This window comes from Dendroctonus ponderosae, unplaced genomic scaffold, assembly GCF_020466585.1.
Source record: "Dendroctonus ponderosae isolate FM_Combo_2020 unplaced genomic scaffold, Dpon_F_20191213v2 Dpon_F_20191213_1, whole genome shotgun sequence".
Classification (NCBI taxonomy): Eukaryota; Metazoa; Arthropoda; class Insecta; order Coleoptera; family Curculionidae; genus Dendroctonus; species Dendroctonus ponderosae.
The window spans coordinates 37,752,103-37,775,976 of NW_026017110.1; the positions used below are offsets into that span (position 1 = coordinate 37,752,103).

Sequence of the window (23,874 nt, forward strand, 5' to 3'; positions counted from 1 at the left end):
GGGCTTGAAAACCGTCGGAAAGGCCTTCTTTTTACGGCGGTCCGAAAGCTCGAAAAACTCACTAGTTTTCGTTTCCGTTTCGAGATTCTTTCATAATTTTATTTATTATCTCTTTTGGGAAGTTAGATTTTGAGAATATTAAGCCTAACTAAAGAATATTATTGGCAAAAAAAAAACAAACATTTTTACAAAGAAAAAAATTTAAAATTTTTACCATCTGCATCATGAAAAATCCACTTGCAAAAAGAAAAATTACATGTTATATTAAAACGGCTATGTTCTATTCATCTGAAATATTTTCCATCCCAGACAACGAAAATTCCTTTTTATGCGGTAAATAGATGTTAGGTTGGTTGCCTTACAGATCATGTCCTATATCTTACTATAAACTTGAATTCAACCAAGCATTCTGAATTATTTTTATATATTAAATCTGCGACGGCTTTAACGCTTATGGAAGTAAAATTTTAAACTATTTTTAGTCACTTTACAAAGGTTCCTATCGCAACTCATATGTAGCTGTTAACATAAATGTTTTCGTTCAACCGTAAAAATACCGTTTCAAAGGATTTTCTTCGAAATTATGCAGGATCCATATTCCATCTATCATACATAATGTTTGGAATAACTTATTACATTTATTACTTTCATATACATTTTGTGCCGGCGAATTCTGCTCCGTAAGTTACAAGATGTAGGTACACTTTGTTTAAACATACAAAATCTTAACCAGAGCTTAATTTGGTTATGGATTAGTAGCAATTGAAATTGTACATTATAGATTCTTTTACAGTTTTAATGATTAACAAAACGAAAACAATGTTAGAAAAGATGCTGGAAATATTGTCTCGCATATTCAATAAATGCTTGAATTCGTTTTCAATACTTTAGCTCTTATTGTTTTAAGTGAAACTTACTGTATTGTTTTTGCCCCAACTTTAGGTAACACCCTACATATAAGATGTTTGGTATGCCGATGCATTCCTTATAAGAACTTTAAATAGAAGTAGTTCTGGATATAATTTTTTAATATACTATGTGTAGAAAACGTCTAGTTTTCAATATGTAGATCGTTTTAAAAAATAATTGGTTGAACGAGTTAAATTTGTTTCTCTTCCATAAATTCTTATATTTATGTGAGACTAATATTATTAGGCCCGGGTAACACTGTGTTGAGTTGTTGCCCCTCTCTGAATTAACGAGTTATAACTCATCGGTTAATGAGTTATAAGTCATTTATTTAAGGCTTTACGAGACCCGAGACTGGAATTTTCACACCTAGAAAAAAGGCCATCAACATTTTTTTCTGAGTATCGTTTTACTACTTTGTTCAAACATCTAAATAAAAGTAATCTATATTTCAGTACTAGATCATTCAGTACAGTAATCTAAGATTCAGTTTGCCAGTATTTCACAGCAAAACCACAGCTTAAATATCATACAGCTAGGGCACTCTCCATCGGAACACGGTTTCGCGTCGTTTTAATCGCGCAGCCCGTAAATCCCGCCACTGGACGAAAAAGAGCACATTGGCGTGAGATCGGGGTGTATATTGTAGCGTGGATGGCCGAGTATTGAACTCTTTCTTCAGCTTACAACTTTTATTCCACTCGGTACAACTTTAATAACGGAACAGGAACAAACTAACTTCAAAATGACGGTCAACTTCACAAACGATAACAATAACACACGGAAAACACGCGTTTCCGCCTCGCGGGTTTAACCTTCTTCTGCACCTGGTCGCTCCTGTCACTCCACTTCCCCTGTCTGGTTCTCGTCGTCGCTTATATACTTTTCTCCAGGTATTCCAGATAGTTCTAGAAATCTCCAGAACAGGTGCGAAACTTCCCGCTTGTCAGTGTCATATTTGACAGTAAATGGGGCCCAAATGGGGCTCCCATTTACTGAAATACCATGAATTTCGATCCCCCATTCCAAAGGTGAGTACCCCAGGCCATTTCCGTTACAATATTGTACCAGCCGCTTATAGTCGTAGTTGTTGCGGTTATATTGTTAAATACCATCCACATTAGTAAATGCGATGCATAAATTAAATACGATAAATACGATTTATTTTTCAAACCAATTTTGAAAGGTGTATCACACAAAGTGATGTTTGCATGAAATTTCTTCAAGAGAAGTTACATATTTTAATCATTCATGCAAATATTTTCCCTCAACTTTGTGATGTAACTGTTTTTTATAGTAAGAATTTATTTTTCTATAAAACAGTTAATAACAATTTCAAAAATATCAATAAAAATAAATTAATTATATGGGGTAATAAATAAATATAGCAGATACCAGATACGTATATCGCTCATTTGCAAGAAGGCAGACAGACCCTTTTCGTATTTATGTGATACTGAATCGTGAAGCTTTTCAGAGGGTTCAACATTCTAAACACTTTTAATTAAGTATGGTATTACCGTGATAATTTCTTTTTTTTATCCATTTACGTTTCAGCAAAAAAGTGCTTCTTTCATTGATTTTTGATTTGCTAAATAGAAAGTTCTGAAACGAAACATCATTGCTACCCTGACTTTTCATCAAAAAATTGTAGTGAGAACTAATTTAATATAATTTTTTTTGTAATTTTAAGCAAAGATCGTCGTTTTTCTTTTTTAAAGCGTAAGTATTACAATATGCTACCAATTACACATGGAACAATTTCCATTTCCAAAAAGACATTTCAATTTTTTTCTCGTATTCTCCAAGTGAGCCCCTATTGCCCCTTAAAAGGAATGACGCCAATTTCGAATCAACCTTTAAAATCCACTATTAGAAGGGCTGCCATATCAGTTATGCACTTTTATTTGGTCCATATGAAAAACAAAAGTTGATGATGGTTTCAAAGAATTCGTTGTAATATATTTTCATAGGTGAAACGGTGCCATGTGAAAGTATTTTTTTGTTTTTTGATATGATTTGAAATAACTTAAAAAATTAATAAAAACGAAAAACCACTTTTTCTAACTATCACAGTTAAAACAAATACTTCTTTTTTGAGAATGCCATGTACAGTTGGTATAGTACAGTACACAAACTTGTTTCAATTTGACAATTTAATTAATCTCTATAAATCTTGCTCTTCGATTTTCCAAATCTCTCAGCTACTGTTTTAGTTGACCATCCTTTCTCGATTAATGTAGTTATTCGAGTTTTTCAAATAGTTTTGACTGTCATTTTGATAATAGGAAAATGTATTTGTCAGTAATTAATATAACCTATTTCTTATCTCTTACGGTTTCGAAGATACAATGCATTGTTATCTTGAACATCCTGTACAAATGGCCAATCGATATATATTAAATAGCCAATCACTAAATCGATGTGTGGTTGTATTTTAAAATTTTAGTCAAAAATAAATTTTATTTAAAGATTTTTCAATGCGGCACTGTTCCAGCTCATTTCCACTAATCTTTTTAGTCCGGACTCGATAAATAAACCCCGTGCGAGAGAGATGGCACACGTTGGTTGAAACCATTAGATCAAACATGCCGACGGCGATTAGATCAAACATGCCGATAGCTGTCTGACATATAAGCTGTGGTAAAGCGTTAGAAAAAACGCGGGTTTTCTGTTGACAGACAGTCTTGTGCAGAAATATTGACGTAAAAGTGAAGAAACTCCAGTTTCCAAGAGTTTTCCAAGTTAGTTATAATATATTGTATATTGTATATATAACTTGCTTTTTCAGTTCGTGGAAATATTTTCGGAAAAAGACCCAGAAATAATTATTAATTTTTTCCATAATTCGAAGCTGCAAAAACGTTTTCCAAAAATGTTTGCAAAGCGGTTAAGGAGGCGAGTGTCCCAATAAAATGTATCTTAGAATTTTTCACAGAAAATACTGGAAGATTGTCAGTAATTATGCAATTTTTATGTCGAAAGAATTGCTTATTAGAAAGTTTTTTAAAACTGGAATAACCTGAAAATTTAAAAATCGTCAGAGCGATGAGGGTGGCGAATTATCCAAATATTTTTGAATGGGGCGATTTTTTTAGCAAAATTAATTTTGTTATTTTTGGCTGAAAAGACCCCCATTATTGTCAGAAAAGAAAAAAATCATCAGAAAATAATGTTTTTTGCGTTTTCGATTAAAAACTTTTTTTACACAGTTTTGTGATCGGTTTTGGAGATAACCTGAGGTTTTTGTCGCGAATTCGATGCTGAAAATAGTTTTATACCTCCAGATCGTTAGTATTTTGAAGTAAAACTCTTCAACATAGAACGTTTTTGAGTAGAAAGTAAAGCAAAAAAATTCGGTCAAAACTAAAAAACCATATTAAAAAAATATAAACTCTACAGTCTTCAGAGGTATGGAGGTGACGAGATTTCAAATAATCTGTTATAAACTTTCGCTTACTGTGTGCGTTTTTTGATAGAAAATTATTTGATTTTTGTTATAAAATCGAAGCTGGAAAGAGATTTAAAAACTTTTTACAAAGCGAAAATACCTTAAGATTGTCAGAATTTTTAAGTGAAACTTTAGAAAATTGAGCTTTTAGAAGAAAGAGTAACTTGGCGGAAACCGAAAAATTCTGAAATTTTGAAAATATTATTAATAAATGGCCCTTGCAATAACAATTAATCTAAAAACAATTATTTATTAATTAAAAACAAGTTTATTAATTGAGTGAAAAATCGGATCTTTTTGTTAAGTTATTATTAATAACTTAATTATCAAGTTCAATAAGTCGATTGTTCCTTTTAATTCCAAAACCGTGCAACGTACATGAAAAATCATTTTTTTTTCCAATTTGATTAAAAACTTAGAAGGCACATTTTAGGTCACGAAGTGTTCCAAAGTCGTAGTAATAGTAGGAGTAACAGCTCTCAAACCCTGTAAAATCATCTCAAAATATTGATTTTTGAAGACAATTGAACATCCTCTAGATCGAAAACTAAGCATTTGATAAGGAAATATATATATTCAAAAAAACGTTTTTTCACAAAATTTCTAAAAGTTACCAAATAATCTGTATGTTCGAAATAATTCAATTTTAGAAATATACAGAGCTTTCTAATATTTCATATAAATAAAGCATACTTGTTTTAGTATGATCTGTAACTTTTTAAAAACTGCAACCTTGGTAATAAAATATAACAAAATACTTGATTTTGTTGGTAGATCAGAAGAAGAGAATGTCGTTGCTAAGGGTATATAAAACTTACTCAACAAAATAGTCCATATTCTTCACGTATCTGGTCCAAAGTGAAGTGGGCAAATACCTCCAAAATGGAAATCGAAGTTCCAAAATTGCGATATTTCTTAAGGCGTATTTGGCAGCTTCAATGATTTTTAAAGCTTCTGAATCGGGGGACAGATTAGAATCCAAACATCCTAATCGAACATCCAAAGACACCCTCCCAATACCTGAACATGAAACAAGAAGTATGAAACTTATACAGGGTGATTCCTCTGGGGGTGTTGTCTGGCGGTGTTACAAGAGTACAGAAAAACTAGTAAAATAAATTAATTGTTATTAAAAACTGAGAAATTTGCAAAAAACTATAACAAAAATACGGCAGCAATGTTTTTCAAGGTAATCTGTTCTCATAAACTCGAATTCTGTGGGGTTTGGTGTTTACATAAATAATCCATACAACACCAAACATTTGAATGGTTAACTCCAAACAAGCTAGTGCCTATGAATCTCCTTATTATCCACTCTTATCAAGCAGGTTCTCGTATTCAGTTAATTAACTCGTGCTCCATTTGTATCTCTTTGTGCTGTGTGTATCGTACAAACGTGGTAGGAATGTAGCCGGTATTTATTTGGTGCCTGAGAAAGTGTCAGTTATTGTGCTCTGAGTGCCCCTGGAAGGCCCTGATACGATTATGTCCAAGACTTGTTCCTCTGTGCTTGGAACCCGAACATCGATTGTCGTCTGCTATGTTACTGTAGCATTTCCCCTGAACTAATTGCAGATCCGCAAATTCGTGAAAGAAAATTCAAAGTAAGTCGCCACCTGTAACTATCTGTTAATGGCAAAAAACATCATTGCTGCTGTGCCTTTTCACCAAAAAATTGTAGAACAGAACTTTTACAATATCGAAAATTTTCGTAATTGGAAGCAAAGATCGTAATTTTTTTATTTGAATGCTTAAGTATTCCAATATGCTACCAATTAAGCATGGAACAATTTCAAAACAATGCTTAATAGCAAAGTTGAAATTCGATCTTCAACTGTTAATATCATTTAGAAATTTTCGAAAAAAAAATTTTCAATATTTTTCTCGTACTCCCCAAGTGAGCCTCCATCACCCCTTAAAAGGAATGACGCCAATTTTGAATCACTTTGTATATCCGAGAGCTTCATTCACTTACATTCAAGGGCCCATTTGTGAATTTCATTATCGAAATCATCAGGCATTTCGCCATTGTCGTCCTGCATTTCGGTCATTCTAAAAGAAATATTCAATTGAACTGGACTATGAAGCAGCTTTAAGCGTAAACTTGCCTTTGTATGAAATCGTTGGTGACTGCTTCAATAGGCTCAACGTATTTCCTCACTGTATGAAGTTGTAAGATGGGTTTTTGAACCTTCGTCCGGAACGTTTTCCATGGCTCCCCGTGGCTAAAAAATGTTGTGTCTTATTTGACGTAGCCAACTGGAGTTACTTAACAATATTGTAAAGGTGTAAATTTGCCTATACAACTACCATAGATAAAATGTTCTTTTAACCACAAATTTTAAAACTTTGGTTGGAACTTCACTTCAAATTTTTGTGGAATATTTTCTCTTGCCATAATAGTTTTTCAACAATTGAATAATTCTATGACCAAAATTGGGACTTGAAACATGTCTCGAAATTACTGCAATCTATTGGGATCAAGAATTATTGTACCGAAACATAATAAAATGTTTTGGACGGAGTTAGAAGCTGAATCGGGAATTCTGGAAATATCTCAATCTCGAAATATTATAAAAGACAATTTTATATTCCTCTCGGGTTAATTTGATAGATTTCAGAGAGGTTTAGAACAACTAAAGGTCTTAGACAGGGACCTTGCATGTCCCCTACCTTGTTCAAGATATATCTGGACGAAGTCTTGAAGCATGCAGTTGAGGAAGAAGTTGAGGAAGCATGCAGTGGACTGGGCATACCATTGACCGAGGATACAACACTTTATATACTGAATTTCGCAAAACAGCAGGTAGTTATTGCTCAGGACACGGAAGATCTAGAGGTCATGGCCAGACTATTTCCAGAATACGAAGATTGGGGTTTTTCGGTTAACAGAACGAAGACGCAGTATCTGTGTATTAGCAGCGATAAAGTGGAGGATCTCCAAGTAGATCAACACATTCGTATCAGTTCGTGTAAAGAATACACCTATCTTGGAACAAGAATAGATAAAGAAGGTCTAACGGAAAAAAAATAGAAGATTGCATTGTGAAAAGGCAGGTGATCAGATGCCTAAATTCTATCCTGTGGGCTAAATAAATATCGAGACAGCGGAAACATTAAATATACAGGGTGTTCCGTAAATATATTAACATATTTTAACAGCGTGTTCTAGTTATTTTAGAGGGGGGTCTTCGTAATAACAAAGTTGAAATACGATCTTCAACTGTTAATATCTTCTAGAAATTTTCGAAAAAACAATTTTTAATATTTTTCTGGTACTCCCCTAGGGAGCCTCTATCACCCCTTAAAATGAATATATGCCAAGGCTTAAAGTAGCAACAACGCTACACATAGAAACTGATGATGGTGGAAAACACCGAAACGTATTTTAATTGATAAATAGACAATAAATGACTGAAGGTACGGCCATGTAGAAATGATGCAAGAAGAGCGTATTCCCAAACTGGCCCTGAAGTGGGCACCGACAGAAAAGAGAAACAGGGGAATACCTACCGAAAAAAACATAGATTGGAGGAGTATGAAAGCAATATTTGAACGGAATTTACAACCAGGAGACTGGGAAGATCGAAGAGGACGAAAGTTGGGTGTCGGAAAGAGTAGAATGTTATAGAAATTGAGATAGGTATATATAAATTTTACATTGCTTGAGTCTGTTCCTGTAACGAAACGACAGGAGGCTGCAACTTAAGTTTTATAAGAAAAAAAGGTCATCAGATTAAAATAAAATCAGATCATCATCAAATTAAAATGACGATATAAATAATAAATCAGATAAAAACGAAACTACCGATATCAAAAATAAAACCGGAAATGTATGTTTGCATCAATTTTGCAATCAATGTTGAAATTATAATAAATATTTTATTTAATTTCGAATATTAGTTTTAGGTTTATATTTGAAATGTAGGAGCCCGCTAAATATGAAACGTGACTGAATGACTGAAACGTTTCAAATGTGCAGTTATATTGCACAAATGTAACATATCATGGAAACGTTTCAAAAATGTTTCAGAAACGTCTTTAGCGCACTTGAGATTCATGGTTCTACCGCCTCCCATCGCGCATGACATTTATTATCTTATGAAACATAACCACTTTATCATCGTCTCTCGGCTCTCCAAAAAACGCATTATTTGTAAGGTTGTATTATTAAAATTTTCATTATTAGAATACTTGACTGGTTCAGCAAAAAAGTGAGTGTCCTCGAAGCACGGCAATTCTATAGTTCTGCTTCTAGGGCCATTATGTACCGCCAATTAAAATATTTGCACTCTTCAAAGATACACCATGTATAATGTTACAACATATTTATTTGCAACGTTTAAATAACGTCTATCGCAACGCTTCATTAACATTCTAACGAAACGTTTCTGCAATGTTTCAGCGAAACGTTTCTGAGAGCGGACATTTGCAGTTACATAAACATTTCTGAAACATATAGTGGAGGTAACTGAAACGTTTCGGGATTTTAATATACGTTTTTGAAACGAACAATTGTTTAGCGGGAGGAGTAACCTATGATATCCGGTATAATGTTTCTTATTATATCTTTACGTTCTTACAATTTGTTTTAAACAATATGAGAAAGAAAAGTAAGATACTGATAGAATGGTAATTGTTTTTCAGTAAGTATAGGATTCATTTTCTCTGTAGTAGGAAAACTTGACGCTAACCTACGGTTACAATTTAAATAACGCGCAGTTTGTTCCAAAACTAAAAAAACGTATTGCAAGAAAGATTTAAATTCAATTTGTAGTAATTGTTCCACCTTTTACAGGATTGAAAATATAGTTACTTACACTCCAACCACTCCTCCTTCTCTACCAAAGAAGTCCTTCCTCACTTCGCTCTTATATTTTACTAGACAGGGCATAGAAGGCCTAAACGGAGTCGGTCCTTCCCGCCTATAATGAATATGAGTGTCCGGCTATTAAGTTTACTAAAACGGAGTACCTACTTTACCTATACACTTTTTCGATTTCATCAGCATCGTAGACGAAAAGCAAATCGGGTCTACCCACTAAACCAGATAGCTTAACGATTTTTCCGTATTCCTGATAGAACAAAGTAGATAATTTGGCGACGTCGGAAATATCATACTGCCCAATCACCGGTAAAAGCCTCCAGGTATTTCCCAGAATAGGTATGGGCCGAGGACCTGGGATATCTGAGTAAGGCTTCAGACCTTGCGATTTAATTGACACTGGATTCGTGAGCTTTTCTATCTCTGGGCACACAACAGCTTCTTCTGACCGATTCCGAACCAGAAATTTTAGAAGCTTGATAGATTTTTTAAATAACGGCATCTTGGAATTATTTGTTCTAAACATAATATCAATATTTTAAAATATTTTAAATACGATTTGCTAAAATTGAAAAGCAAAGATTGATATTAAATATATGTTCTAAAAATGTGGGTCAAGAACTTCAATAAAGTAAAAAGCACTTTTTAAAACTTACTTATAGTGGTATAGTTTTCTAAGCCTGTTGCTTTCACCAATCCATGTGATAAAAAAGCACTGTTTTCTTCTTATAACGCCACATTAAACTCTAAACCGTCGTTCTTGAAATATGCGCCACTTTCTACCGCGGGTCATTATCCATGCCAAGCGAAAGTACGAGATCGGAATAAGTGAATGGTTTCCAAAAATTCTTGCAGACGAGCGCGACAACATGCGACCTTCAGAATACCGCAAGAAGGGATAATGGGGTCAAGAATTACAAAGTGCTGTTTTGATTATGACATTTTATTACGATGAGGGCGCTAATGAGCTTAAATATGGCAAATAATTCAAGGGCGGATTCACGCATATACGTAATCCTGTATTTGAATGTCAATATCAATGTTTATTGACAAATTTCAGCTTTAGTGGTCCATTAGGAGTATACATGGGGTGAATATAGTAATCTAGTTTGGGGTGATGATATTCAACTCTGTAGTTTTGCATAATCTGAAAAAAAAAATCTTAAGTCATTGCAGGCTTGCAAGATTGAAATCTGAGATTGAATTACATATTTTCAGGCGAAAAAAATCAGCTGCCCCAAATGGGAAATACCTTAGATTAGTAGCGGTATTTAATTCATATATGTGTATACGGGGTATTTGTTTTTGGAGCTCAACTATGGGCATGGCCTCCAATGTCTGGGAAATTTTCCATTTTTTTGGAATTTTTGATGATTAAACGAAGATTAATTATTAATTAAACGAGAAAAAAAATAATTTAAATAAAATAAAAAAAGTTAAATTAATTAAACAAAATGAATAGAGGTCTCTACCACTAAATTTAACTAAGTGCCGGAAAAAAACATTGTGCGATATAAGCATGGACAAAATATGGCAAGAAATTTCAAAACTAAGGACTGCAGATGATATATTCGATTTTCCAAATTTAAGCAAACAACATAGTTCTATCACTCCCACATTCAAACGCTGAATCGGAAAAAAATTTCTCTATCCTCACAGATGTGAAATGTAAAAAAGAAATAAAATAGACCATGAGGCTTTGAATGGTGTGTGCATTATAAGAAGTTGCCTTTTCGCAAAGATGATCAACTGCACTAATTACAAAGTGACGAAAGACCATTTAGAGTTACATAATTATAACATGTATAACTTTGTAAAAAAGTAATTTATGTCTATCTTCTTTAAATTTAAACGCTAGAAATTGGGGGATTAAATTATTACATACTTTTTTATTTCTGAAAAAATTTTGGTTACATCTACAGTTTAATCTTATATTACTTTTGCGCGACATTTTTTCCATGTTTTTTAATGTATATTTTTGATACCTATATGTGCAACATATTTTTTTTGTTTCTATATGTGTTTTAATATGTAATATGTGCATGCACCTTTGCTACTTTCAAATTTTACGTGGTAAATTTAGAAATTTTTGGGCTTCGGGTTGAGATTTTTTCTTTTCCAGTGTTGGCAACACTAACTATGGGGATCTCGGTAACCATACTAGAACGAGATTGGTTAAATTGGGGCTTCAAAGTTGCGCAGTCTAGAGCTTACTAACAGGCTCGTTGAAATTTTCAAAAAATTTTTCCACTTCCGTAGATATTCGGAAAAAATCAAAATTCGAAAAAAAACTTTTCATTTTCTCCTTAGCCTATTTGACACGGAAACTTAAAATGAATGATACTTATGGAGACTATGGATTCTTGAGAACCATCATCAACTTTATTTTTTTTATGGGCGCTTTCTTGGATTTTTACAAATTTCAATTCAGCTCTTTTTTCTGATTACCATGATGTACCATATGTTCAGGTTCAGTCCTGCTGTTTGGTGAAATTAACAAATATCCTGTTTTTGCAAAGAGTGCTTTGGAATGACTCCCACTCTTTTGTTTTATCAACAGATTTTAGACAGTTTGACTTAATTTAGCTTAGCGTGACCTACAGCTTCAACATTTTTGTATTTTTTTGTCAAAATGCCTCATTCAAATGAAGGAAAACGAGATATGATAGAAATTGATTACGCTTCACACCGAAATGTGCAAGTTACTTCGGAAACATATCTACAGCGGTATCCAGAAAGACAACAACCATTTTGGTTCAATTTTTACGCCCATTATACGTGATCAGAGAAGAAATGAGAATGAAGTGGAAATGTTACAGGCGTGGCGTGAAATGCTAAACTCTCATTAAAAGTAATAAACCGTAATAAATTTACTTCTCCATTAAATTCAAAATAATAATTCTACTTCAACAAGAGCTATAGCAGCAGAAATTAACGTATCTCAACAGGCAGTGTCTGATAGTCTTGAAAAAACATAAATATCGTCCGTTTAAATTTCATATCACCCAAGTTTTCCATCCAGGAGATACCGAACGGATGGTAGCATTTTGTAGAAATATCATGACACTGTTGAAGCAAAACCACGATTTTCTGTTTAATGTGATATTCACGGACTAGTGCAAGTTTCCAAACTCAAGCATGTTCAATCGTCAGAATGAACAAGCTTGCTCCACTGACAATCCACGACGACCACAAACACGTTCTGGACTAAATGTATGGGTCGGATTACTTAGCGATACAATCTTTGGCCCATACAATTACGAAGACAATTTGAACACAGATGGGTATTTGTACTTTTTAAGGACCTACCTGACGGATTATATCGATGACAATATTTCTCTGCGCCGCTTGAAAACCTTCGGTTCAAGCAAGATGGTGCTCAACCACATAATGCTGAAGAATGGCTGATTATTTGTCTGGAATATTTCCCGAAAAAAAAAACAACAAAAAAAAATTATAAATCGGTACCCACCGATATTAATGACCTGCGAAGGAAGATCTTCACAACCTTAAAGACCAAAATTAGAACAAGATACGTTTTAAGTTCACTATAAAATTTAAGAAGGCGCATAGATCTGTGCTTGGAAGTGGAAGGTGAACCTTTCGAACACCTCTTATAATTTTATCAGCAAATCGGTTATATGTCCATATACAGGGTGATTCAAAATTGTCGTCATTCCTTTTAAGGGGTGATAGAGGTTCACTTGGGGGGTACGAGAACAATATTGAAAAAAAAATTTCTAGAAGATATTAACAGTTGAAAATCAAATTTCAACTTTGTTATTAAGCATTATTTAAAAATTGTTCCATGTGTAATTGGTAGCATATTGGAATACTCAAGCATTCAAAAAGAAAAATTACGATCTTTTTTTATAGATTTTTTATATCAAAAAAGTTTTCTTCTACAATTTTTTGATGAAAAGGCACAGCGGCAATTATATTTTTTGTCATTAGCAGATAGTTACAGGTCGATAGGACTTGTCAATAATAACAATAATTTGTCAAACTGTGACTTACTTTGAATTTCTTTTCACGAACTTGCGAATATGCGACTAGTTCATGAGAAATGCTACAGTAACATAGCAGAAGCTAAAAGAACTCACGCCAACAAAGGGCAAGGAGAGTGGTTCCAGAAAGATAGTGGACGATAGATGTTCGGGCTCCAGCCACAGAGGAACAAGTATTGGGCATAATCGAAACAGGGCCTTCCAGGGGCACTCAGAGCACAATAACTGACACTTTCCCAAGCACCAAATAAATACCGATGTAGGGCTACATTCCTACCACGCTTGTACGATACACACAGCACAAGGAGATACAAATGGAGCACGAGTTAATTAACTGAATACGAGAAGCTGCTTGATAAGAGTGGATAATAAGGAGATTACACAGGCACTAGCTTGTTTGCAGTTAACCATTCAAATGTTTGGTGTTGTATGGATTATTTATGTAAACACCAAACCCCGCAGAATTCGAGGTGTCGTACATGTCGAAAGTACGTTGCGCAGTCAACGAATCTTGTTGAACTTACCGTTTATCCTTGTCTATCTTATTGTCACTCTGTATAATTCCATGGTTACCGGAGTTTTTAATAATTACGAAGCAACAGGTATTTTCGCAATGTTAATTAGGTATATTACCTTGAAAAACATTGCTGCCGTATTTCTGATATAGTTTTTTGCAAATTTCTCAGTTTTTCATAACAATTAATTTATTTTACTATTTTTTCTGTACTCCTATAACAGCGCCAGACAACACCTCCAGAGGAATGACGCCAATTTTGAATGACCCCGTATGTATAGGTCGCTTATGTCCAAACCCTCCTGTTGGAAGCAAAATTATTGGAGATGGAAGAACAACTGAGCTGAATGATCAAAATCAAATGGGACATAGTCGGTTTCAGCGAGGTGAGACGCAGATAACATTAAATAATACTTAAATCCGACCATACACTCCATTATAGAGGAAAATAAGACTTTATATAGGAGAAGAGAAATTAAAGGCAAATATCAGGCATAATGAAGATTGAAAGCATAAGTCCGAGAGTTATCTATCTAGTTCTGAGGGTGAACTCAAGATGTAAACTTACAATTAAACAGGTCTATGCACTAACAAGCCACTCAGATGAAGTAGTCGAGGAATTCTATGAAGAAGTCACAACTGTTCTGCGAAAAATACAACAAGAAATTTTGGATATGCCGAGAGAAATGAGAGAGGAAATCAACTAATCAATTTTTTGAATCAGGAAAGTCTGCAATGAGCGCATTTTTTGATAGAAACCATCTCACCGCAAATGGACATGGATAAGTCCAAACGGAACAACAAATAATTCAATAGACTTTAAAACAGCAAAAAGAAAAGAGATCGTCAACGACATAGCGGTTCTGAATATGTTCGCGATTGGACGTGGTCATAGAATAGTTCGTGCCAGGGTATGCTTTGACGTGAAAAGAGAAACAGCAAAAATGATACACAAGATCAAGAATATGAAGCGACATCCTCCAGAAAATATCAAACTATACAGAGACTCCATCAATAACAACTTAAATCCCATGAAGAAATGGATATAGAACAAATGAACACCAACTGCTCTGAAAGCTGAGGAAGCAAGAAAAACGACGAGAAATTAATCCAGAATAGGAAAACTCTCCTGGACGAAAGAAGAAAGCTGAGAAACAAATATGATGCAAATCTGGTAAGGCTGAGAAGCTTAAACAAGGAGATGCAGAAGGGAATCCGAAAGGGACATTAGATAACACAATACGAGAGGTATATCCAAGGTAATTGAAGAAAAATAAGAGTTTGAAAGTTCTAAGGCGAAACGTCAACGGAAAAAAGGAACATAGGTCTCTACATATATTGAAAAACAAACAAGGTCAAGTCGTCAGCGACACGGGAAAATTTTAGAGGCTGTAGCGATTTTTTACCGCGAACTGTAGAAAGAACCAATACAAAATGAAAACCGACCCTTTATAGAGGTACTGAACCAGGGTTCTAAAGAGATGACATCCGGACGTAACACTACAGGAAGTAAAATGACCATACAATAGATGAAAAACGAATAAATCCCCGGGAAGCGATAGAGGCTATAAAATGGGCTGGAAAAGGACTTCTACGAGCTCGTGTTTAATGAATGCCCAATGTTTAAGCGAAGGAGCTCGTTCAAACTATCGCCCTATACGCCTACTTTCTCATGTCTATAAGCTCTTTAGGAAGATCGTCACAAAGAAATTAATAAATAAATTAGACTAGACCAGCCAGGTTTTAAGTCTTGATCGCAAACGATTACCTACTGAAACCTAAGAAAAATCTGATGGAGAAGTGTGCCGAATACAATAAACCCTTGGTATATTAGAAGCTTTAACAGAATGTAGAATAGACAGCCGTTACATAAAAATAATTCAACACATTTAAGAAAATTGTCGAATGGAAACGAAAGAAAATGTCATTGCAAAGGAACGTGAGGCAGTGGACTGGCATACATGACATTCAGACATTGATCCACACGGCTAGAGACAGGCAAGCTATGGAAAATGTGGTCGCAAACATTAATTAATGTATAAGCAGAGAAAGAAGAAGACCAAAATTTTATAGCCAGTGTAACAGTCGGAGATCAACAAACAAATAAATTCGCAATAAGCCGTAAAGTCCGACAGGGCGACACCATATCGCCAAGGTTGTCTACTACACTCTTGGAGTATGTATGCAAAAGAAAGAACTTTGATTAGAAAGACATAAATATAAATGGAGAACGGCTTAGCCACCTGCGATTCGCTGACGATATATTAGCTGACCAAATAGACGAAGCCAAGGATTTAATAGAGAGGCTTCACAGTTCCTCGCTTGAAGGACGACTGAAAATGAACATGACCAAAATACAAACTATGACAAACCTCGTGCTCAGCAGATAGCAGACGTATATCAGTTCCTGGAAAAACAACCGACCAAATCACATCATATAAACATCTGGCACATGAGATTAGGCAATAGGAAGAGACAATCAAAGCACTGAATTTAACAGACACATAAGTCGGTACTTCCATTGTCCCTCAAAAGGAAACCTACGGAGCAGAGACATTGATACTGACCAGAAAACCCATGAGTATGCATAGGCAAAACCCGCGTGGCCCAAAGAGCCATAGATCGTGCAATGTTGGGTACCTCTCTTAAAGACAGAGTCCCAAGGAGTGAAATACAACACAGAACGAAAGTAGTGGATGTAGAGAGAATAACTACTCTAAAGTGGAACTGGGCTGGACATGTTGCTAGCCTAACAGACAATAGTTGGACTAAACGAATGAGTGGAGGTCGAGCGAGGAGGCCAATCGAAATAGGAGCCGTCCTCAACGAGATGGGCCGAGCGTTGCCAGGGAAACTGGATGCAGGCGGCGCAAGGTCGGAATACATAGAAGAGACTGAGGGAGGCCTATGTGCAGCAGTGGATATAAGACAGGGTTGGTTGATGATATGATTAATTTTAATTTTGAACATATATTATTGCTAGGACCTCCCCCAGTGGAAGTTGGTGATAGTGGGAACTGCAGAAAGAAGACGAACACCTGGGATATCACCTGAGAGAGGAATAAACCAAAAATTAAAACCCTTCTGGGCAAACTCTCCAGTCTACCGGATGCTTCACATCTGGCCTACACTGGAGCAACTCAGTGCGAAAAAGTAAGAGAAGGAATAGATGTTCTCACCATACGCTCGCGTAAAGTGAAGGACTAGAGACAGATATGTGATTAATTAAATTTAATTTCTGACTTGGAGATACATTTTCTATATCTGGGGCGTCATTCAAGTAGTCTGTATATTCGTCTACTCTAGCGACGTGGTCAGCCCGCTTTACCATTAGCAACATTTTAAATGCGTGAATCTTTCTGTCGTATCCGTAACTTCTGTTCTTCTACGTAATTCTTCGTTTGATATTTAATCTGGCCTATATGAGAGTGTCCAGACAGAGGACCACTGCCAACTGGATGGACGGACGATTTGACAATTATATCTTCAAACTGGATCCACGATGCCCAAGACCGAATAAAATGCTTTGTTTAAGAGAGGCTTATATCCGGCAGTGGACGAGAGAATGTTGGCGGGCAGGCCTTAAAGACCCTTTTCACAATTCTCCCCGATCCACCGCGCCTTACTACCCCTCCTCTTCATCACCCAGGCGTCCCGTCTCCCTGACGAAGGCGAGGATTCGTCTCTACTCTAGGGAAGACAGTTCCGTGCAGGAGAGTGTGGAGGCCCTAAGCAGGCGCCTCCTCATGGACGACCAGTGGTGACATACTCCCAGAAGGTGATACGATGTTTCCTCTGCCGTTCCACATTGTGGACATACGATGCTATCACCAAGTCTAAGTGGCTGTAGGCGTCTGTTCAGACCGCAATGGCCTATCATAATTCCAACCAGAGTTCTCAGTGCTCAACGACTCCGTGACATCAGCAATTTGGACGTTGCCTTGGCCTCGCCTGGCATTCCAATCAACTCTTTGTCTTGTCCGCCTTTTTCCATGACTCTGTGGTACCTTTAAGGGCCCAGTCGTTAAGTGCGCTTGCTATTCACTGCCCTTAAGTGGGCCCCATATTCATTTCAGACCCAACTTCCTAAAGCTTTTTAAGAATTATCGTTCTCGAGAATGTACGCAAAAAAATTGTCAGCTTGAAAAGGTACCTAAATCATGACTGCTGCAATGTTGTGCAAGTAAATATCTAACTGTTGGTCTTTTCGTGAGATTCAAAGAAAACATGGCTCTATATTTTCCTGGAATCCAATAACACCGCAAAAGATATAGCCCCAATTGATTAAACCCCTGTACTACAAGTCACACTGAAACTTACCGTTGCCAGAAGGGTCTGTATTTCTAACTCAGCAAACCGTTTTCCTAAACACATTCGTTTGCCGAACCCAAAAGGCAGACATGCGAATGGATGATGGGTTTTAGTCATTTGACACTCTTTCAACCATCTTTCCGGTAGAAATTTATCGCTTTCGGAAAAAAATTCTTCTTGGTTACTGATCACGAAATGTTGAAATACAATTTGGACCTATTTGATAAATAATAAGTGCATAGTAAAAACATTTTGCGATGTCTTTCAAGAAAGTACGTACACCTTTCGGAACGTTATATCCACCAATAACACAATCAGATGAAGTTTGCCGGCCATTGCCTATTACAACAGGAAACATTCTAAAACAATCTGGATTAATAACTTACATTTATTAATAAAAAGTAGGTCTGTTATCACCTCATGGTTTCTTTGATGCAAGCTTTCAAATAGCTCATCTCGTCTAGTTTATCAATGGTCAGTTTACTATCGGCATTTGGCAAAATCCTATCCAATTCTTCATGCAAAAGCTGTTGTTTTTTCGGATTAATCGATAGTTGATACAGAATAGATGCTACAGCATTAGAAGTCTGAAAATGAATTAACAACAAACATAACAGGATTCAAGTGAAATTATTTATCTGTTTATTTAAATACATTTGCACAAATTCTGATAATTAAATCACACCGTTTAATAATGTTAACTTTTCAGCCATAATAAGAAGAAACTCTGTAGGCTACATCTGGTTTCAGTTAAATTTTCGTTTTAAATTTAAAATTTAAATTTAAGTTTTCAGTTAATTCAAAATTAAATAATGTCTAATTAAAATTTAACAGTTGCGTAATAAAAAAAAAATGTTGTTCCGCTCGCTCAATCAGCGGATGTAGGTAACTAAACTAACACGCAAGATTTTACTGTCGACATACTTGAAAGTGTCTGCAAAATTACTTATTTTGCTCAATTATACACGCAACGTTGCTCATCAGTTTGCGTTTAACAATGTGTATAACACGTTTAAATTTTATGCAATATGAGTAAATAGGCAATGATTTAAAACTGGGAAATAAGCGACAATTGTTGCTAATTATTTATAACGGATAATATTGGCAAGACGCAAAATGCATTAGCATATTTTGCATTTTTTACTTACAGTGTCCACTCCTACCAGAAATAGATCCAACGCAAGAATACTAGCCAGTTTGACATTATTTTCCCTTTTAAGGACCTTTTGCATTACGGACAACTGATCATCGTTCGCTTCCAGATTGAGATTATCCATAGATTTATTGATGTATTTGAGACATATTCTATTGTGTAAGAATTTAATTAGTGAGCATTGACTTTTGGACCTTTGGAACTTACTCTCGTATTGAATCCAAAGCCTCTATGTAACGATTAAATGTTGAAGTAGGAAATACCCTCCAGAAAGGAATTTTCAGTTCTAAAATCGGCACATTAATAAAGAATGTATTTATAGCATCGATCAACCGTTGAGTATCAGCTGGAGGGTGCTCTTCTAAACATCCCATTTTGATGTCCAATGCAATTCTGGCCAACGCTAAAAAAACAAAAGTACATTTTCAAATTGCAAGAAGAATATGGAGAGACATTACATTCCAATGACCAACGATGAATTTCGTTCAGAAAATTGTCAGGCATTTCGGAAGCATCATTCCTCAGACCACCAATTCTAAAACGGAAATTTAATTAAAGTTAATGGTTTTGAAAGCCTAGTAGCAATTGACTTTACCTTTCTACAAATTTCTCGGCTGTTTCTAAGATGACTTGAGCATACATTTTAGCAGATCTGGGTTGGAGCATGATCTGATTGACTTTTGATCGGAACTTCTGCCAATTTTGTCCGTGCCTAAGCCACAATTTGTTTTAATACCGAGTAAGTTAAATCGCAGTTGGTGCAATTATTACATAAACAAGGACAATTCAGACCACGATGTCACAAAAAAGGTCGGTAATTTGTCATTAGTCGAGTCAACATATGGGTTGGAATGGTAACGACCTGTATTTTTAAGTAATTTGCGATATGATGAAAACAGAAAAAACCGTGAATGATAATGTATTTTTAATAGGACAACCTGGATATTATCGAAGCAAATCTTAAACTCTAAAGACTAAACACAAAATATTAATATGTTATTAATGTACAGGGTGAGTCAGCAAAGCAACACTTTCCTCTTAGATCGCCCAAAAAAAGCTACCGGAAAAAAACGTTCTTATAAAAGTGTTGTGGTTGACACCAAGGTGGGCAAGGAGCGAAGGCGAATAACAACTCTAAAGGCCAGCCCAAATGTCAACCTCACCTGCACGTGGTGCCCACTGCTAGAAACTAACGAGGCTCTGACGAACGAGATACGACGGAATGGAGTTAAGGAAATGTAATTCCCAAATTCACCAACACGCCTAAGAAGCGTGGTGTTTGAATGCCAGCTCCTTTCATAGATGGATATGTCGAAATTTAAAACATATATACCCCAGGCGAGTAGAGGTGAAAACCCGGAATTTCGCACTGATACTTCAGTCAGCCCCATGGATTCTGGGGAGGAACTTTTCATGGATGGTAAGAGGAGAAAAAGCAAACTTGAAGATACCCTTTACGTGCAGACGCACAATATCCGCACCATGAGGCTGGGAGAACATCCCAGCGGCCTAGAACACGAACTGCAGAAGATAAAGTGGGATGTCATGGGGATCAGCGAAACAAGACCTCAAATCAGGATATTTACTGTTCCAAAGGAACTCGGAAACAAAATCACACATCGGAAGCGTTGCTTTACTGGTTTCCAAAAAGGAGAAACACCTGGGTACAAAGACAAGAGCCGGGTGAAATAGCGTAATTTATGTGATGATCAGGATCAAGGCCATGCGCAGAAAATACCAAAATATGTGTGATAATAGGCGATGTCAGTTAGAAAATTGGAGCCAGATTGCCGATGCCTTTCTTCATCGGTAAGACCAACAACAGATCCACCGACAGAAACTTTTTCTTTATTGAATATAATAGATATATCAATTTAGGAGGGAGGTTTAAAATACAAGAAAATAGTGCAGGCCTTAGCGTTTTTTTGTCAGCAATTATTTGCGGCCTTTCAACATTGTGGAAGGAGAAGGATTTTTACGTCCTCCGAAAGTGATTCAACCTAATTTTAAGGTACCTACCTAACGCTTTAAAGCTTTAAATGGATAAAAAAATTTAAAGTGTGAAAACCGCTATATCTAAGGTTCATGATATTGTGCGTCGAATAAAAAAGATACGTATCTGTTCTGGTTTTGAACAGTCAGTTTTAAAACTTATTGACGATTTGAAAACAATATCGAACTGAATAATATCTTCGAAAAGTAAAAACACTTCTAAATATTTCCAGCAACTCGTTTTTTGTGAAACCTTCAGAAAGAATATTTTTTTGTTTACCTTATAGCAATAAATGCATTACAATATATTCCATGAATTTTATTACAATCCCTTCTTTAAACCGCTTTTTTACAGTTAAAATTTAGGGTAATAGTAAATTTCGGCCATGAAAAACTCATCGAAAATGTATAATTAAAATGTGTTTATGACGATTATACGTAGAGTCACTCAATCCGAGGTGTGCCCTATCTCCGAGTTAACGTATGCGTTTCCGACCCAGTTATCCATCAAACGTTAAAAAGGAAAAAAAATGTTGGATGCATAAAGTTAGATGCCCTCATACGAATAGTCCATTAGTTAGAGAGAGAGTTAACATCAAACCATCGAAGCTTCTAAAACATATGCACCACATGTGAACGTTTTGACCATTTGGCCCACCTACTACCCTACTTGTCTTTGTTTATGATTTGCATTCACTTTCAATTTCGTTCGTTATTGTTCTTGACCTATCTTCTGAAACGCTTTTAATGGAGCATGCACAGAAGAGGCAAAAAAAACCAACCCGCAAACAATTTCAAAAATTAGTAGAGTTTGTGGATGAAAATAAAGTTTATTTTCAAGACCCTTTACCAATTGTTCTAATAAAGCTAACCTTATAAGACCACCAAAAGCCATAATTTTCTTTGAAATTAAAAACAAATTATAGCTAAAAGACAAAACTACGCTCTGATTAAACACAATTGTTTTATTTATTCCTTCGAGGTAAATTCGAGGGACGCACGTTAAGTTTGATAGCTGCATGTGATTTGATGCTGTTATTCTGAAGCGCTATTTTTTAATATAACGTTCGTCGATAGCGTGCGCCTGTTATAATATAAAGGTTTTACTGAAACAACACACCAGTTGGAGCCACATAACGTGTTTGATGGATAACATGCACGTTAAAGTTAACGTGAGTGATACAGCACAGGGCTGAATATCGAGTCAGTCAATAAAATTGTGAGCAGGTAATGGTTTCGATACTTTCAGAATACTGATATGAGCAGTATTGCAAGACGATTTGGTTACTACTCATTTGAGTAAGTATTAATACTTTCAGAATACTGATATGAGTAGTATCGCAAGATGATTTGGTTACTACTCATTTGAGTAAGTATCGATACTTTCTCAGTATCGTATCGTCCCTAGGCTCGATTAATGCGAGAGATCTGATTCTTACACTCCTCGATTAATTTTTAATCGTAATAATTAATTATATTTATGGGTTGCAAAAACCAAAAATAAATTTAAAAAATGGTAATATGCAAGACACAAAGAAACTTATTAAGAACTTCATTGCACATTTCAATAAAAGGTACACTCGTATATGAAAAAATGTGACAAATATGAGAGAACATGCACCGAGCAAAAATTTTGTTATTTTCAAGATTTCTTGTCATTAACTCTTTATTTTACGTACAAAAGCAGCAGGATTATCCATAAATGTTACTCCTTACTATCTAGCTTTCAGTTCGCTTCGTAACTCATTCAAATTTGTAAAGTTATTCCGCACTCTCACCACGAATTGACCTAATGAACATCTACTGGACATCGATATCGGGCCTATCTCGTGCCATTCGGCATCCAGATATGAAGCAAGCATTTCTTATACTTCTTTATGAGATTTTGCTGAAAATAGTTCAAACTAACATTTATCCTACGTTGTAATTTTGAAATAAAACAATCAATTGAAGACAGTTATAGCTACTGACAAAGACAAATCTTAGAGCGATGTGCAGTTTTTTTTTAGAAGTAGGTATTACCGAAGTATACTTTTTTCGGAGACTCTTTTCTCAAAATACGGTATCAGAAAATCAGTCAGTATTTTCAAGACATCCTGTATGATTTCGAACAAATTGCTGTACGCCGTAATCAAGCATAGGGTTTCCCTAACCCAGTACCACAATTTTAAATTTCCAGGTATCGAAATCGCGTTGTAATACAAGATTCCTTGGGGCTACGTTTTGATTAAAAATAATGAATTTTATTTAATATTTCGGAAACCGCTTTAGATAAATATAGAAATCGTTATGCAAAAAATAATTATATCTATATAGACAATCTAACCATGCAATAATATACAGGGTGTCTCATTTAAAATCTCAACGTTGCATGTAATTTTTGGTATAAGCGGCACCCTCGCATTGCTGAAAATAATTTAGGCCGATAGAGCATATTCGATGACTTCGTTGTACAAATTTGCAGATAGATCCACAAAATATCCCCCCTGGGGGTATGTTCTGTGGATGGATTGGGCATCGCATTCTCCTTAAAGGCCGAGTCACATCTATCCGATCCGACTCCGATCAGAGAACCTTCCGTCGATGACCAAATAACCGGATCGGTGCGTGATAGGAAAGGGGAAGCCACACATGTCATACACGTTTCAGTTTCCGTTCCGATTTTTGGACGAGTGCAAATCACAGATTATCAAACTATTCCTAAGACTAAGT

At 35.6% G+C, this 23,874-nt stretch overlaps 2 protein-coding genes across 6 annotated transcripts in view; both read right to left on the minus strand.

Moving 5' to 3' along the window:
• LOC109533464 (probable cytochrome P450 301a1, mitochondrial) overlaps window positions 1-10,025 on the minus strand; it is a 15,100-nt gene extending 5,075 nt beyond the window's left edge. The window contains exons 1-6 of one of the 3 annotated variants that reach the window (XM_048661411.1): window positions 9,842-10,023; window positions 9,344-9,703; window positions 9,181-9,285; window positions 6,469-6,585; window positions 6,336-6,412; window positions 5,159-5,380 (exon numbers count right to left, since the gene is read on the minus strand). In XM_048661411.1, the coding sequence (XP_048517368.1) occupies window positions 5,175-5,380; window positions 6,336-6,412; window positions 6,469-6,585; window positions 9,181-9,285; window positions 9,344-9,687 (849 nt within the window). In that variant the 5' untranslated portion in view covers window positions 9,688-9,703; window positions 9,842-10,023 and the 3' untranslated portion in view covers window positions 5,159-5,174. Of the gene's footprint in view, window positions 1-5,158; window positions 5,381-6,335; window positions 6,413-6,468; window positions 6,586-9,180; window positions 9,286-9,343; window positions 9,748-9,841 lie in introns of those variants that run through there. The other 2 variants (XM_048661409.1, XM_048661412.1) reach the window with 2 other exon arrangements.
• An 84-nt stretch (window positions 10,026-10,109) lies between these two features.
• The window catches only part of LOC109533463 (probable cytochrome P450 49a1), a 29,172-nt gene continuing 15,407 nt past the window's right edge, over window positions 10,110-23,874 (minus strand). Inside the window, exons 4-12 of one of the 3 annotated variants that reach the window (XM_048661401.1) lie at window positions 19,766-19,882; window positions 19,629-19,705; window positions 19,378-19,573; window positions 19,166-19,322; window positions 18,435-18,604; window positions 18,298-18,376; window positions 18,027-18,233; window positions 12,495-12,601; window positions 10,254-10,332 (exon numbers count right to left, since the gene is read on the minus strand). In XM_048661401.1, the coding sequence (XP_048517358.1) occupies window positions 12,503-12,601; window positions 18,027-18,233; window positions 18,298-18,376; window positions 18,435-18,604; window positions 19,166-19,322; window positions 19,378-19,573; window positions 19,629-19,705; window positions 19,766-19,882 (1,102 nt within the window). In that variant the 3' untranslated portion in view covers window positions 10,254-10,332; window positions 12,495-12,502. Of the gene's footprint in view, window positions 10,333-12,494; window positions 12,602-16,922; window positions 17,714-18,026; window positions 18,234-18,297; window positions 18,377-18,434; window positions 18,605-19,165; window positions 19,323-19,377; window positions 19,574-19,628; window positions 19,706-19,765; window positions 19,883-23,874 lie in introns of those variants that run through there. The other 2 variants (XM_048661400.1, XM_048661399.1) reach the window with 2 other exon arrangements.